This window comes from Tinamus guttatus, unplaced genomic scaffold, assembly GCF_059628265.1.
Source record: "Tinamus guttatus ecotype Peru unplaced genomic scaffold, ASM5962826v1 Tinamus_guttatus_pri_ptg000408l, whole genome shotgun sequence".
NCBI classification, from domain to species: domain Eukaryota; kingdom Metazoa; phylum Chordata; class Aves; order Tinamiformes; family Tinamidae; genus Tinamus; species Tinamus guttatus.
The window spans coordinates 504,230-519,377 of NW_028288942.1; the positions used below are offsets into that span (position 1 = coordinate 504,230).

At 45.6% G+C, this 15,148-nt stretch overlaps 2 protein-coding genes across 2 annotated transcripts; one reads left to right on the forward strand and one right to left on the reverse strand.

Annotated features, from left to right (window-relative positions):
- Window positions 1-217: 217 nt before the first annotated feature.
- Window positions 218-3,368, reverse strand: RHNO1 (RAD9-HUS1-RAD1 interacting nuclear orphan 1). Its single transcript, XM_010214031.2, has 2 exons — window positions 3,128-3,368; window positions 218-891 (listed from the first exon to the last, which is right to left on the reverse strand). Exons 1-2 carry the CDS (start codon window positions 3,293-3,295, stop codon window positions 262-264), a joined length of 798 nt encoding a protein of 265 aa, XP_010212333.2. The 5' UTR covers window positions 3,296-3,368; the 3' UTR covers window positions 218-261.
- Window positions 3,369-4,843: 1,475 nt separating this feature from the next.
- FOXM1 (forkhead box M1) lies at window positions 4,844-12,943 on the forward strand. Its single transcript, XM_088531322.1, has 9 exons — window positions 4,844-4,854; window positions 5,748-6,344; window positions 7,452-7,600; window positions 7,804-8,016; window positions 8,452-8,580; window positions 9,132-9,176; window positions 10,058-10,133; window positions 10,581-10,762; window positions 11,785-12,943. Exons 2-9 carry the CDS (start codon window positions 5,795-5,797, stop codon window positions 12,832-12,834), a joined length of 2,394 nt encoding a protein of 797 aa, XP_088387448.1. The 5' UTR covers window positions 4,844-4,854; window positions 5,748-5,794; the 3' UTR covers window positions 12,835-12,943.
- Window positions 12,944-15,148: the final 2,205 nt, after the last annotated feature.

Below are 15,148 nucleotides of genomic sequence, written 5' to 3' on the forward strand. Positions count from 1 at the left end.
AACAAAACCTAAACAAAATTAAAAATATTAATAGGAAAAAAAAAAACCCACACACTTCCCAAGACCATTTCTCAGTAGGATCAGCAAGCCATAGTACAGGTTTCATCTTAAGCTCCCGCCTTTTTTTAATCCTTGAAAATACCCTTTGATAGTATAAAAAAAAAAAAAAAAAAAAACCTTTTCTATTTAGCCTTGTCTTTGCATGCAACAAAATTACTGCTCCCATCCAGTCTAAAGTCACTTTGGCCTCTCCTGGAGGGGTCAGGGTGGATTCCTCTTCACGAATATGTCGTCAGCACTCAGCCTTCCTCGCTCCCTCAGGTACTGCAGGATATGAGGCCGCTGCCTCCAGGTTACCTTTACTCCATACGCATGCTCTGGAGTATCTGTGACCAGCACTGTTGCCAGATCCTCCTCCTCAGGGGGGTCAATATTCGGTGCCAGAGTGTTATGCAGAAGCCAGACATGGTCACTCATTTGTGGCAAAGTGCTGCTGCAACTCAAGGTCCTTCCAGGAGGCAGATTTTGAGTCTGTGTATCTGGGCAAATAGAGACTTCTGGTTCTACGGGCTGAGCAACAGGCAATGCAGAGAGTCCTAAACATGGCAGAGAACTATCTACTTGGATGTTGGCTTTTGCCACTATCTTTTTTGGCGGCTGCCTGTGGGAGAGACGTACAGCCTTCCTCGTGTGATCCGGACGATCTGAGAAGTGGTGCGCGTGCCCTTCCGGAGCCTCAAAAGTTAAAGGGGGAAACTTGCAAGGTATAACTTTTCGGCAAGCACCTCCTTGATGAAGAGAACTGTGGTTGGCATCCCAGTTCTGGGCTCTGTGACTCTTCTGACATCCTTTCGAGACTATGGGCTCTGAAGTTTCAAACTGTGGGCACACCTACAGGGCAAGACGGATTAAAACGTTTTTTTCCTCAGACAAAGGAATGCCAACACCATTCTACTCCCTCCCCGCCTCCCCCCTCGCCTCCCCAAATCTTTCTTCAGTGTAGTGTTTTCGTTAAGTGGGTGGTTTGGTCTGCAGCAGAGAAAGGCAGTTGCTAATCAAGTTGGTAAAGAAGACACCCTGCTAAACTTTGAAACTATGTTCTGCCACTCTTCTCTGAAAAGGGAATATGATTCAAGTGAGCTGCTGTATCTTAACTTAGGCACACAATAACTGGGAATTTGTTTTTAAAAGTCTAGTTGGCATGTAGTCCTCTAACCCCTGCTAATTTAAAACAGTTCAGAGCTGCATCTGATTTCTTGCTGTGTCTTAGCATAACTGAATAAATTCAGCAAATCACAACCTCAGCGTCCCTAAACAAGTTCAGGTTCAGCTGACATCAATACATGTAAGATGATTTCAAATAAAAGATGTCCACTTAGAAGAATTAAATGATTGCAGTTATCTGTGGCTTTCTGATGCTGTAGTACTCTGAATACAGGGATTAACTACGAGTTATGAAATAAAGATGTTTCAGGGAGTATTTGGAAAGCCTTATTAACGACATCTAAAATGAAGAAACTACCTGGGCATTCAACGTCAATATTTTGGAGAAGCTAGTCTGGAATCTTTCACAGAAATTTAGATTGCTGAGCTTTGATTATTACTCGAAAGCTGGAAACCCTTCTATTAAAGTATTCTTTATATTCCTGAGTCTCAATGGAAAGGGTCAGCTTCAACATTCTGCACTCTTACTTTCTCTAGAGGATGCAGTGCTCAGAATAGCCTAGAAGCTATCTACAACACCTACAGTGCCCTTTCAGCATTTTGAAATTACTGCAGTATCTCAAAAATTAAGTACTACTTATTTATATTAAGGAATTAAATTTATATTAAGGATTGTGATTTTCTATTGTACATCTATCGCGCTTGAAGGCAAAGTCACTGCACAGCAGAACACAGCAATCATCCACAGGTAGTTGCATCCTGGCACACAACTTACAAGAACACCTGAGAGGTGTTAACCTTGAAGACATGACTTCCTGGCGAGCTGGCAGGGGCTTTTAACCAGGGCAGAAGCCTAGCAGTGAAAAGCTTGTGGAAGTCTTAATATATCCCCAAGATGAGCAAAACCTCTCTGCTGCCACTGACACAACTTGAGAGAAGATCTGCAGAGGATGCTTTGGGAAGTTGCAAATGTACCAGCATTCTTAGGTGGAATGGCATCTAGTAGGTTTGGTGCTGTTGGCTTCAAATATATTTTACAATTATTGTACATTTAGAATTGAAGAGTTGAGTGTGTGCCTGTATGGCACCTTCATATATAAAAGGGAAAAAATGAACATGTTCTCCTCTGAAGTTAAGACATCACAAAAATAACTCTAGTACCCAGGGCCAGAGGAATGTCTCACACGGGTTTAAACGAGGCTTCTCAGAGCTGCTCTGTAAAGAGCTTGGAGACCCAGGTAACAGCAACACAGCAACAAAACTGTCCGAAGTGATAGCAGTTGTTGCATGAGAACAGCCTGTCCGTCCTTGTAGCAGCTGTTTGCTTAAAGCTCTTCACATTAGGAGATATAATACAGAATGTCTGAGGACAGTGCAAACAATACCTGGAATATTATTTCAAACCAGAAAAGGAGCCCATTAGACACCTTGTTTGGGGAGAAACTGTTCAAAACTCACAGAAAAAGTGTGTGACAGGGAACACAGACCTCCACTCCAGGATTATTTGTTCTAAATTTATCACAGCATTAGAATATCTAAAGCCCAATTTAAATGAAAGGCCTAGTACTTTAACATCCATCACTTAGGGTTCAGAAATTATTTCAAGCAGTAAGCCAATTTTTTTAAAAAAAAAGCCCCAGAAAAACATTTTATCACATGCAGGACTTCCAGTCACTGTATAAAGTGGAGTGTTTTCATGAGAGTTACTTTTTCAAAAGACCAATAGTAATAGTTGGTCAGTACACAATGTACTTTCAGGTAACTCAGACATCACTGGTGATTTGCAACTAGAGTGTGAGGCAGCCCAAAAGTACTCATTTATGTTTTCACCAACAATAACAAATGCAAGTCCATACCACTGTTTTTCAGTATCTGAGACAGATAAGGTTTTGTTGGGACACGCAAGAGAATATTGAAAAGCATATTTTGGTAACAGCCAGAGGGAAAGACGATGTGTACCAACCCAGGCAATCGAGGTGTTTTGGTCCACAGGCTTGGTAGGAACATGTCTTGGATTCTCAGCCAAACGTAGTGGAGATTCCCAGGAATGGATAGGTCCCTCTTGCGGCCGCTCAAGGAATACCAGCTCTGCCTTCCTGGCCTTGTGGGTACGTTTCTTCTTCGGAGGCATCAAGAGGTAGGGTAAAACCACTTAGTAGCCTCATGATGCTTGTTAGGATCAACTGGAGAAAGAGGGAAGCACTGCAAGAAGATGCTAAAGTGCTCTCAAATCTGGGAGAGGCAAACAAATGGGTTTGAAGACCAACTTATTCAGAAACCTCAAATACAGTTTCTAAACAGAAGTAAAATGTTTATGCAACAGTCCCACGTTCATATCTCAAAGCAACCTCCACATTTGCGCCAGCAGTGCTGAACTTCGTAACTGCTGCAATGCAGATTTAACAGAAGCACAACAGGATGGGTAATTAATGCTCTCCCAGCTCCACGAAAGCAGGTAGCCAGATACAGCGGGGAAAGAGAGATGGGCAAATAACTTGAAAACACCCCAGCTGCAAAAGGAGTTCTGAGCTGGGATTTTGAGCAGGACTCATCACTATGGGGAAAAATATTTCCTTACAAAGTACATATTTTAGATACATAAATCAGATATCTTAAACTCACATAGGCATTTTTGTTCATTTGAAGTTTATTAAATAAATTAATAAAGACATCAGGCTGGATTGAAATACCAAAATACAAGCCCAACTGCATTCACAGAACAGGCTTGGTCACTAAAATTTTGAAGAAATTGAAACCACTAAGCTGCTAGAAAAGAAACAAATATGCAATAAGAATATGTTGGGTTATTGAACCAGCTCTCCAGGGGATTTTAAGAAATAATTCATTCCCAACAGTGCTATATCTAGTCTAGGCATATCTGAAAAAAAAAAGTTTAGAAACCAGTTTCAATAGTAGATAATTTTAGTAGATAAAAATGCTTTGCAAGGCTGTGAGCTATCACTCTAAAATTAGGAAAGACCAGAAGTCTTCCCATTTCTAGTTGTGAGCCGTATTTCCCCTATAGCATATTCCCTATGTCAACTCCTATATTTTCAATTTCAGGTCTTTTAAAGTTAAAGAAAAAAAAAAAAACCCACGCAGGGACACCCCGCGCAACCCAACTTACTCCTTCCCCGGAGAACCCCCCATCTCTCCTCGGCGCGGCCTCGCTCGCCCAGCGAGCGGGCTGACGGCGCCCCGCCTTCCACCCGGGCGCGCACTAGCGCAGCCGAGGGAGCGCCCCGCTCAGCGCGCGGCCCCGCGCCGGCACCGCGGCCCCGCGCCGGCCCCGCACCGGCACCCCCCGCCCCAGGCCCGGGGCGGCCGCCGCTGCCGCCCGGCCCCGCCGGGAACCCCCCACGCGAGAGGCGCCTCCCGCCCGGACCCACCTGCAGGGACGACGAGGAGGAGGCGGGGGGCGGCGGGGGGGGCGGCGGCGCCTCGCGGCCTCCTGGAACACCCGGACGCGCCGGTGCCACCGCCCATTGGCCCTCGGGGCTCCGCCCCCCGCAACGCCGAGCCTCATTGGGCTGGGCTGTCACGTGGTGCCAACGAGGCGCCGGGCGCCAAATTCAAACCGGGAAACGACCCGCGGCGCGAGCGGCGGCGGCGGCGAAGCCCCTGAAGCGGTCGCGGCGCTTCTTCCCCCGCCTCCGCCCGCGCCGTCCCCGTCCCCCGGCCGGGAAGGCGGTGAGTGGCGCCCCGTGAGGTCCCGCAGCGGCGGAGCCGGGAGTGCGGCCCGCGCACGGCGCGGGGAGGGGGGAGCGGGCGAGGCAGCCCGGTCGCAGCGGCGGGAGGGCGCAAGGGGCTGGCGCCGGGCAGCAGAGCGCGCTGGGCAGGCGGGTCGTGTCCTGTGGGGCTCGCCCCGCAGTGCCCCACGGGGCTGGGCGGGCGGCGGGCCTTCTCCCGGCCTCCCGCTGCGGGCAGCTGGCGGCCTGCTCGGGAGGTGGCTTGCTGCCCTGGGGAGGCAGCCCGCTGGGAGGTGGTGAAGATGCCACTTTCGTGATTATTCTGTGGGGAATCTCCGCGTGAGGGACTGGCGCAGGCTGTGAAGGGCCCTGCTGTGTGCCAGGGTGCAGTGCTTTCCGTGCTGCTAAGCCCTGGCGGCCTTCAGCAGCTGGGCAGCCTTTGGCCGTCCGCTCCCGGCATCCAGGGCAGCAACTCGGGGTTTCCTCTGCTGGACTTCTTCCCTTTTGTGACTGCGCGGGTGATTCTTACTGAGACTGTTCTTGTTTCCCACCTGGCTGAACCAAATCCACCAGCAGAGAACGACATGATTCCTTTTTGCTCCTGTTCTGCCTAATGATAAATAATCCCAAGTCCCAAACGATAAATAATCGACACGGCGTACCTGCTTTGCAAACTTCTCTCTCTGCTTACAGAGCATGTGGACAAAGGAAGTGCTGTTTTCCAGCAGTTCTGTGAATTTTGTTAAAAGCATTCATATTTGATTCCCGCCTTGTTTCTAGATTCATTGTAATTGTTGAGCATGTGATGAACCCCTGGTGCCTTACATGGTTTGCCTTGCATTTCTTAGCCGTTCCTGCCCTTCCCTCTCTCACGGTGAATGTTTTGTGTTGCAGGATTTTTTCTTGTCCTTTTCAATGGAGACCGACTGCACAGATCAATAATGAGGACCAGCCCTCGCAGGCCCTTAATTCTCAAAAGAAGGAAACTGACCCTCCCACAGAAGGATGCATCCAGTACTTCAGCACGCGATGAGCCCAGCGGTCAGGGTAAAAAGACTCCTAAGCAGGAGCACAGCCAAAGGAACCAACTTGGCAACCAGCCCAGACACAAAATGGACTGTGGCCTGCAGAAATTCCCAGCAGGAATTAAGATCATCAATCATCCTACTATGCCTAACACGCAAGTGGTGGCCATCCCTACAAGCGCCGATATCCAGAGCATTATCGAGGCACTGACAGCAAAAGGAAAAGAAAGTGGCAGTAATGGGCCCAACAAGTTCATTCTCATTAGCAGCGGGGGCCCCTCTAATTCAGCAGATCCAGGGCCTTCGCAGCATCTGCCATCCCAAAAGAGAGCCAGAACAGTGCCCAGTGAGGCGGAGAGGTGGGAAAGAGAGAAGAATATTATCCAGACCCCTGGTTTTGCAGGACCGACAACACTTTTGCACACAGGAATTGATCCCATGGTTGGGCAGGAGCAGGAAGGCAATGGTATGTAATCTTTATCCTCTTCTTGCCCAGACATGTAGAGAATGAGAATGTGAAGTGTGCCAATGAGTGTAGCGTTCAAACGTCAGTATGCAACAGTGAAAATCTGTGAAATACAAAATAGGTGATGTGCATTAGCTCTTCACATGTAGTGAATCCTGAAGGATTTTAGTGCATGTATTTTTGTACAAGAGACAGGCCTGGCACATATCAAGGGAGAGATAGCAGAGCAAAACTTCAATGCTGGGGAAGAAAGAAGAGTTGGTTTTGGGAAGTCGAGAATACTAAGTTCCATTTAGCAAAAGATTTGTGACTGGGATCAAGACTAGAGCAGAGCTAGTCCAGTGAGTGACAAAATTCACAGGCCTAGAGCTTTGAAGCAGAGATGACTTCCCTTCCTTTAGTAACTAGGTGGCAAGTCTCTTTGCTGTCTCGTGAGGCTTCAGGACAAACATTGCAAGTGGGATGGATCTTATTTTGAACTGCAACTCGGTTCAAATGCATGTTTACAACTGAAAATAAAAAAGGAGGTTTTGTTTCTCTGGGGTTTATCCCATATATAATAGTGTCTGCCATAGTCCATAGGCAGCTCCAGTACCTGTATGGTTACAAACAGCATCACCAAAAGTAGTACAATTAAATTTGTTATTTTTCATCACTGCTGTTCAAAATCTGCAGATACCGGAGCTTCTCACTTGGGTCTTATGCTAGAGGTTATGCCATCACCTTTTTGGTCTCTGCCTCTTAGATTTATCCTTTAAGTAAAAACCAAAAAAACACTCGAATTCCCCAAGTACTGTAGTCAACACTGTCCTGCTGTTGGCTGAGAGCAATAGTCTGATTTCAGCGGGGATTTTGGGGCTGTAGCTTTTTTTTTTTTTTTTTTTTTTTTTTCCTTTTTAGAAACTGGGTGACTTCATATGAAATCAGGAATTCAAGCTATATCCACAAGAGAATATCTTTGCATCTGTGCATATACTACCTTGTCCCTATCCTGAGATAGAGATATCTTTTTGGGAAGAGTGACAAGGCCCTTCCTCTTGGCCTTTGGGATTAAGGGGGAAGTGTTACTCATGAGTAAACAGAGCTATGGGCTTGATATCCCAACAGGCAGCAGTGAGGCAACTAGCCCTGTGTTGGATAATAGTCTCACTAACATCCAGTGGCTGGGGAAGATGAGATCTGATGGGCTAAGTCCACGTCCTGTGAAGCAGGAAAGAGAGAAAGAAAACCGGATACCTCTGCAGGAAAGAACCAAGGTAAGCAGGAGGAGACAACAGAGCACGCACTAAAACTACGGAGAGGGGAGCAGTGCATGTGGATCAGATGACCTGAAAGAACTAGGTGTGACCATCTCTAAGCAACCTGAGATTCCCCTTTACTGGTTTGAATAGCAGCATCTGGAGGATCCAGGGGTGGTCCATGGTCCCTCTTCCCATATATTGTTCTTTCTGTATCTTAGACCAAAGAAGATTCTGCTGCTACTGTTCCTATCTGTTCCTCTTCCTCCTCCTGGCAGGATTCAGTATCAGAACGACCCCCTTACTCCTACATGGCCATGATCCAGTTTGCCATCAACAGTACTGAGAAGAAACGTATGACTCTGAAGGACATCTATACCTGGATTGAAGATCACTTCCCTTATTTTAAACATGTGGCTAAGCCAGGTTGGAAGGTAAAGTGAAGAACCTCAAGTAGCTGTGGGCCACAGGGTGATAATATTGTAAGCCTTTTGATGAAAAGGAAAGTAATTCCCCAGTTTGCAGAGCAAGGTGGAAATTAATATAAGCACCTCCCCATACCACCCTCATTACTTTCTCATTCCAGATTTCCATGTTCCACTTCCAGTATTTTTTTTTCTCTCCTTCTCCCATGTCACATAGGAAATATGATGGGATGCTTGGTCACTGAAGTAAGAATAGGAATCTTGGGAGCAAGGAGAATGCAAGGGTTTTATGACAGGGTTGGCTTGATGTATGGCAGGGTATGCAGTGAATATGAAGATCCACTTCACCTAGATTTTGGAACAGGATTCCTGTGCCAGGAGAGTCATGTCTGAGGACAGAGCTGCTGTGCTTGTAACAAAGCTACTGTTTTTCTTCCCTCCCAGAACTCTATCCGGCACAACCTCTCCCTTCATGATATGTTTGTCCGTGAAACATCTGCTAATGGTAAAATCTCCTTTTGGACTATCCACCCTGATGCCAACCGTTGCCTGACCTTGGACCAGGTGTTTAAGGTGAGTCCCTCATGCAAAGAAAATCTCACAATCTATCCAGCTCCTAAATGCTACACTAGCCAGATGCACCTTATTTTAGCTGTTTTGATATAAGCCTTTTTATGGAAGTTGGATTAAGTCTCTTGCTTGACAAATAGACAAGCTCTGTATTTGAAAGAAGGGATCATATCTGTACATAAACTGGAGCTTCTTTGGGACTTGTGTATTCTTCAGGATGTGTGACAAATGTAATAATGAAATTATTTGACCTCTTTCCATGGGCCTGATATAAACCAGTGGGAAGGTTTCCACTGAAGTAGTCATTAGTACAGTTCCTATGGTGTTTTGACAAGCTTGCCTTTTCCCAGATGAATGTTTTAGGAATTATGACTTTGTGAAAGAAACCAGAGTTGAATAGGTGTGGTCAGTCTTTTCTGTGTTACTTGCAGTGGGTGGACAGATTCAATTTCTGGTTTGCTCAGATTATGCAAGGTTAAAATGCCCCATTTTTTCCCCCTTTGGTTGATAACTTCCTCTTATTTTTCTCCCTCTCACTGCCTTGCTGTCACCAGCCACTGGACTTGGGGTCACCAACATCGCCTGAGCATTCTGAATCAGTAAGATTTTCCCTCTGGCTCGGGGCTTGGGCTTCCATTTCCTTCTGGACAGTTACTAAAGGAAAAGACAGAAGGTTTGGGGAGGGAGCTGGCTCACTGCTGCACCTAGTCAAAGAAGCTCCACACGCTCCGCTCCCATTTTAGGGAAAAGGGTTGAGCCAGAGGGCTTCAGCTGGGATGCTTTTTGTTAGCTGCTGGAGCTGTACAGCTTTGAGCAATCAGAATCCTGCTGCTGAAGTCAGCTGCGAAGAACCTTCTGAGAATAATCCAGTCTGTTCTGGGGCTTAAATCCAGAAAGACTAGGATCTCTGTGTGCTCCTTTACTCATAGTGGAATGTAGCTGTGCTGTGACTTGGAAGGATTAACCCGTTTGCTGTCTTTCCTGCTTCCAGCTGTTTTAACAATGGCAGATGTGCCAGCAGCCACTCGAGCACTTTCCTGTCACCGCTGCTGCCCTAGCCCTCTTTTTGTTTGCTTAGACCTCTGATTCCTCTGCTGCCTCTGCTATTTTACCCAAACATCCAGTTCCTGGTTTGTGTAGAGATCTGATGCACAGTGTGGTTTTCCTGTTCTCCTTCCCTCGGGCACTGAGGACGCTCGTACCTGGTTGCTTCTGCAGCAGAGTCCAGAGTTGGAGCAGCTCTGTCATGCCAGCTCTTTTTCTGCGTGGCTTTTGGTTGGTAGCTGGCTTTGAGATGGTACAAAATAACAAGCGGCACAGAAATGGGTCCAGCATGAATGATTGCTAGTAACTGCTGCTCTCTCTGTATTATCTTAGCACAGGCCTCTGGATACACATTTCTAAACGAGGCAGCTGAACAAAGATGGGTTCTTTTTGAATCTCTTTCTTTCTCTCCCTCTTTTTTTTTCCACAATTGCAGCAGCAAAAGCGACATGTTCAAGATCTCCAGAAGAACATGGGAAGCAGCAGCAGCAAAACTGAGACTCATAATGCACGTGAGTATCTGCATCAGCCTAGGCCTACAAGAATCCATCCTCTAAATCTTGGAGACTGTCCTAGATTTCCACAGCAGTAAAAGTGGAAATTGTGACTCAGCCTTGCAACTCGAAGTCTTCTTAGAGCTGTTTGGAATTGAGACAGTGCTGCTGTGTCTGAGAGAGAATGTGGGGAGAAGAATTAGTCACTCAAAATGGAGCGAAAGCAGAGCTCCCCCCAACTTTAGGTCTAGAATTTGTACAAAGAAATCTATCTTCTTCATCAGGGCTTCTGGCTAGGGATTTCTATATCCAAAATTAGCACAAAAGGCTGGTGATTCTATCCCTGATTTAGAAGGGGAGGATTTAGAAGGGGGCTGGAATTTAGAAGGACTTCCTGACATGTACCTGCATTTCAAGAGGCAGTGAAGGGTAGCAAGCTAGCAAATCCGTTCTTTTCCCTTCCAGGACGAAAGATGAAGCCGTTGCTTCCTCGTATCAACTCCTACCTGGTTCCGATCCAGTTTCCGTTGAATCAGCCTCTTGTCTTGCAGCCTTCTATGAAGGTCCCTCTCTCCATGGCACAAGGGACATCCCTCAACAGCTCAGAGACTGTCCGGAGCAACAAGCGTGTGCGCATTGCTCCAAAGGTTGGTTTTTTCCTTTGTTTATATTTCCTTCAATAGCTGTTGCCTTCTTTGGACCCTATTCTTTGCCAGATTCCTTTTGTACCTTTACTAGGACCTTCAAAAGACAGGCTTCTGGCAAGGAACTAGCCAGTGACAATGCTTGCTGCCCAAAAGGAAATGGGAAAACTATCTTCACCAAAAAGAAACGGAAAACCCTCTCTAGGATGACTATTACTTGCTAGTGGGCTTGCGATAGAGGTTGCCTAAAAGAGAAGAGGGGAAGGTCTCTGGATTAAATGGTCAAGATCATGTTATTCTACTACTTGGATCTGAAGAAACAGCAATGCGAGCAATGGCCCTTTCTTGTGCCTAAAATACTTGACTCTAATAGCTCTAACATAAGAACCTGCTACTGGAGCAGCATTTCTTCTTATGTAATCTTAGAGTTTTGGGAATTTCACAGAATTAGCACAAAGCAAGTACCCAGATAACTCTGGTCTGAATCAAAATGGTTATTGAATATTCAACTCTTGGCATTTCTCTCACTGTTCTTCAATGCTTAGAGCTTATAAACTCCAAACTTCTCCATCCTTTCTGAACTTGGTCCTATTCTCTTTGTCTGCCTGCTATTTCATGTTCTTTCCTCCCACAATCCATCTTTCCCCCTTCCGCTTACCTTTCCTCTCCATGAAAATTGCGCTCCTTCATTCTATTTTACATGTAGATGGTGTAAGGAGAAACTAAAGTGGTTGCATTTTCTAGAAATGCTTAGCTTCCCTCCTGTCTGTCCACCTGTAACAGTTCTTCATGGTGGTCTCAAGGGCATCACTTAGCTGAAATCCTTCCCATGCGATCTGTAAGCTTCTCCATATTAATCTCACAAAGAGATCAATCTCTATCAGCTGCTATTGCTACTGCTTTCTGAAGAGCTTTTTTACTGCCAGTATTTCTGTCATTTCTATGATCATTTGTATTTTTGGATGTGTTAGTTCCTTGCTTACTGGCTGCTTATCATTGTGGTTTTTTTTTTTTTTTTTTGGTAGATGTCACTCTCTACTGAAGAGTCGTCATCTTTACCAATGGCTGCTGTCAAAGAGGAGAGTCAATGTGATGAAAGTCTCTTTGCCTCAGCCCATCCTGTAAAGGAGAGCAGCTCCCAGCCTGGCGAGGACGTGGCGTCTTTCCCCGAAGCCCTGTGCATAAAGGAGGAGCAAGGCTCCCAGCCCGATGAGTGGCTGTCTCCTTTCACCTCGGCCTTTCCTGTAAAGGAGGAGCCTGGCTCCTTCCTCCCAAGCTCAGCCACCAAGCAGAAGAAACACTTCACCGTACTGAAGTCCCCATCTAAGGGTGCTTCTGACACGCTGGTTATAAAGAGGCGGGAGAGACGGGAAACGGGCAGATCCAGAAGGAAACAGCGCCTGGCACTGCCTTGCTCCGAAGAGCCGCTGCTCGTTTTGCCAGAGGGCAGTGACTATAATGCAGTCCGGTTGGGGGCAGATGTTCACTTCCTGCAGGAAAGCCAGGCTCTGGAGAACGTATCACAGCTCAGCTGCTCCCAGGAGGAAGGGGGACCCTTTAAAACACCCGTCAAGGAGCTGTTCAGCAAGTTGCCGGTTTCTTCCACTCCCAGCAAAGTCTCAGCTACCACGTCCCCACTAGGGTGCCTTGATCCCTGGAAATCTGCTTCATTAGCCAAGGAAAGTAATGAACTGGACTTCAGTCCAGTGAGAACCTTTCAGTTGTCATTCACACCCCTCCGAGAGAACCAGGACTTGCTGGGTTTTAACAGCACTCCTCCAAAAAATCCCCTTTTTGAGTCCCCTCGGGAACTGCTCAATACGGAAGCCAGTGAAATGATGCCTGGCCCCCTTACAAGCTCCCCATCTTTCATTCATGAATCCACTAAATATTCAACTGTTGAACTGCCAACCTCTGGCCTTACTGAAAACCGGTCACTCATGGAAGGCCTGATCCTGGATACCATGAACGACAGTCTGAGCAAAATCCTTCTAGATATCAGCTTTCCTGGTCTTGAAGATGAAAACCTAGGTACGGACATTAGTTGGTCTCAGCTCATACCTGAACTGAAGTAAACTGGCCCTAGGGCTGAAATTGGCTTATGGTGATATTACGTAAAGCACTCTCCTCTTCTGAGATCTGCTCACAAAGTCTGGGTAGACGTTCAATACCTGCTTTTGACTAGTTCCCTCATCCCTGGGCATCGGTGACTCCCGCTAGGCTGGGAGACAGGCCCATTGGCTGCTATAAGCTCCCTGTTATAAGCTGCAATAGACTGCAATGCGGGACAAGATGGAACCTCTTGTGCTAGACATGTGTCCCTGGACATTATCAGAAAAAACATCTAGGCAGGCACTGGATGGCCTTTGCTACTGAAGGGATCAGATGAAATAAGGACATACTCCTCAGTTATGTCTAATAGGAAAGGGCTTGGGACCTCTTTCCTAGCTCCTTCCTTGCTTCCCTTCACTTTGTTCCCCTCTTAGTGTAGTTTTGATGTGTGTAAATACTGTACATGCCTTAAACTAGCCTTTTTACAGTAATTTTATTCTTGTAGGCTTATTATGGGAATATTTGGGCTTGGCTTAGTATTCCCCATATATTCTGCTTCTGTAATCTTCCACCCTAGATGAGAGCACCAAAATATCTTCTTTTATTTTTTGACTTTAAAAATCCATTGACCTAGGCTGCTCTGAAGGTTGTTGGGAAGTGGTCTATATGTGACTGAGCAACTACTCAAGTTATGCTGCAATCCACATAACTTGTTTTACTATGAATTCTTGGTTCAGCTTCCCCTCACAGCTCTTTTCCCCAGGCTGGAATGGTGAAGAGCTCTTGCTCTTGGATCAAGCTCCAACTCTTCTGGTTCTAGAGTCCTACTATTATGTACTTGGAGGACTAGGTAAAGTCACTGTTGGAGTAAGACTGACTTCTACTGAATGGTTTTTTAAAATGGCTCTTATTACAATCATCAATTGAAATGGTAAAAGAGAACCTGTGAAGTAGATGCTGTTATTTTAACTGAGAAGTGACCGCTTAATGAACTATGCAATGAGAAAACTCATCCCAGTTCTCTGGAGCTCACGTCATTGGAGTAAAGTGCCACATAAAAGATCTTATTCTTCTACTTACCGACAAATGATGGCGCATGCACCTCAAGCAAACAATTTGTGGTCACTGCTACTACTTAATAAAGCTTGTGTGGGAACAAGGCTGAGTATGGTCTTTCCTATCATCAGAGGTTGGTATTCACCTAAGTATTCTTGGCCTTGCAAGATTCTTATCCTCCAAAAGTGCCCAGTATTTGCCTTCAGCTTCGTGTTAAAATGCTGCCTTTTCTCATGTAGCTGCTCAGTGAAATGCAACTAGCCATCATAGTCCTATCTAATTTTTGCCAGTTTCTCACATAATTTTCTGTCATGTCTAGCGCTTTGCCATGGCATGTCAGAAACTCTTAGATTCTGTTCAGCTATCTGAAACTCAAATCAGTGTCTAGTCTGCTCTTTACAGCCTTAGCACACAAAATTTGAGAATGAGTATGAATTCTTCTATCACCAGAGGAGCTCAGATCAAACAGGCAGGTATAAAAATGTGGCACAACGGCCAGGACTCTGCTAGTCAGTCTTAGCTGAAAAAGAGAAAGTTGTTATGAAAGCTTTGCTTTGGGGTGTCCAGAATGGTAGAATGTTTCTAGCATCTCAAACTACTCTCCTGAAAGACACATTGATGAGACAAAATGTAGGCATGTCTCTAGATACCCGCATAGTGTTTTTTTTCCAGGAGTTTATATTAGTCTTTGTTAATATTTCTCTGTTCTCCTAATTCCTATGAGGATTAGAGAGTTGAGAATGTGGTCTTGCTATGGCTTAAGCCAAGATCACTTAAAGACTTCTCTATTAAATTCTATTAGCTATAGAAATACCCATTTTCTTTTACATTCTGCAGGCTTTTGATATAGTTTGTATAAAACTCTATGGCTGCTGTTTCCTTCCAGAATGCTGCATTTCAAGAAAGTTCTTTTTTTCAAACAGAAACAGACTAAATGCTTCAAGAGGCAATTGCCTAGTTTTCCCTCCATTGTAACTGTTTGGGAAATTTTATCAATAAGCATAATATTCCTTGGTTCATAGTCTGTTTTTTAGAGTCAGTATGCTACTCTGAACTAACTCTTCTTGCATTTATGTCACTAAAAGCAATGTCAATGGCATCTACTGAGAGTCCTTGAGGCCAATTAAGAATGAAACCTCAGACTATTGGGTATAATCCATCAGTTTAGGGCCTTTAATACACCTGTGCCAAAGTTCAACTGACAGGAAGAGGGGAAGAACCTTTAAAAAAAAGACTGCAAGGACTTAATTTGGTTATTCAAATCCTGTTGATGGGGTAGTG

Bases quoted from the DNA above. Each gene is read 5' to 3' on its own strand.
- FOXM1 (XM_088531322.1), top strand. From the start codon at position 5,795: ATGAGGACCAGCCCTCGCAGGCCCTTAATTCTCAAAAGAAGGAAACTG. The intron at 7,601-7,803 runs GTAAGCAGGAGG...TCTGTATCTTAG, and splicing joins CTCTGCAGGAAAGAACCAAG to ACCAAAGAAGATTCTGCTGC. The intron at 8,017-8,451 runs GTAAAGTGAAGA...CTTCCCTCCCAG, and splicing joins TGGCTAAGCCAGGTTGGAAG to AACTCTATCCGGCACAACCT.
- RHNO1 (XM_010214031.2), bottom strand. From the start codon at position 3,295: ATGCCTCCGAAGAAGAAACGTACCCACAAGGCCAGGAAGGCAGAGCTG. The intron at 892-3,127 runs GTTGGTACACAT...CTTGCCCTGTAG, and splicing joins AAAACACCTCGATTGCCTGG to GTGTGCCCACAGTTTGAAAC.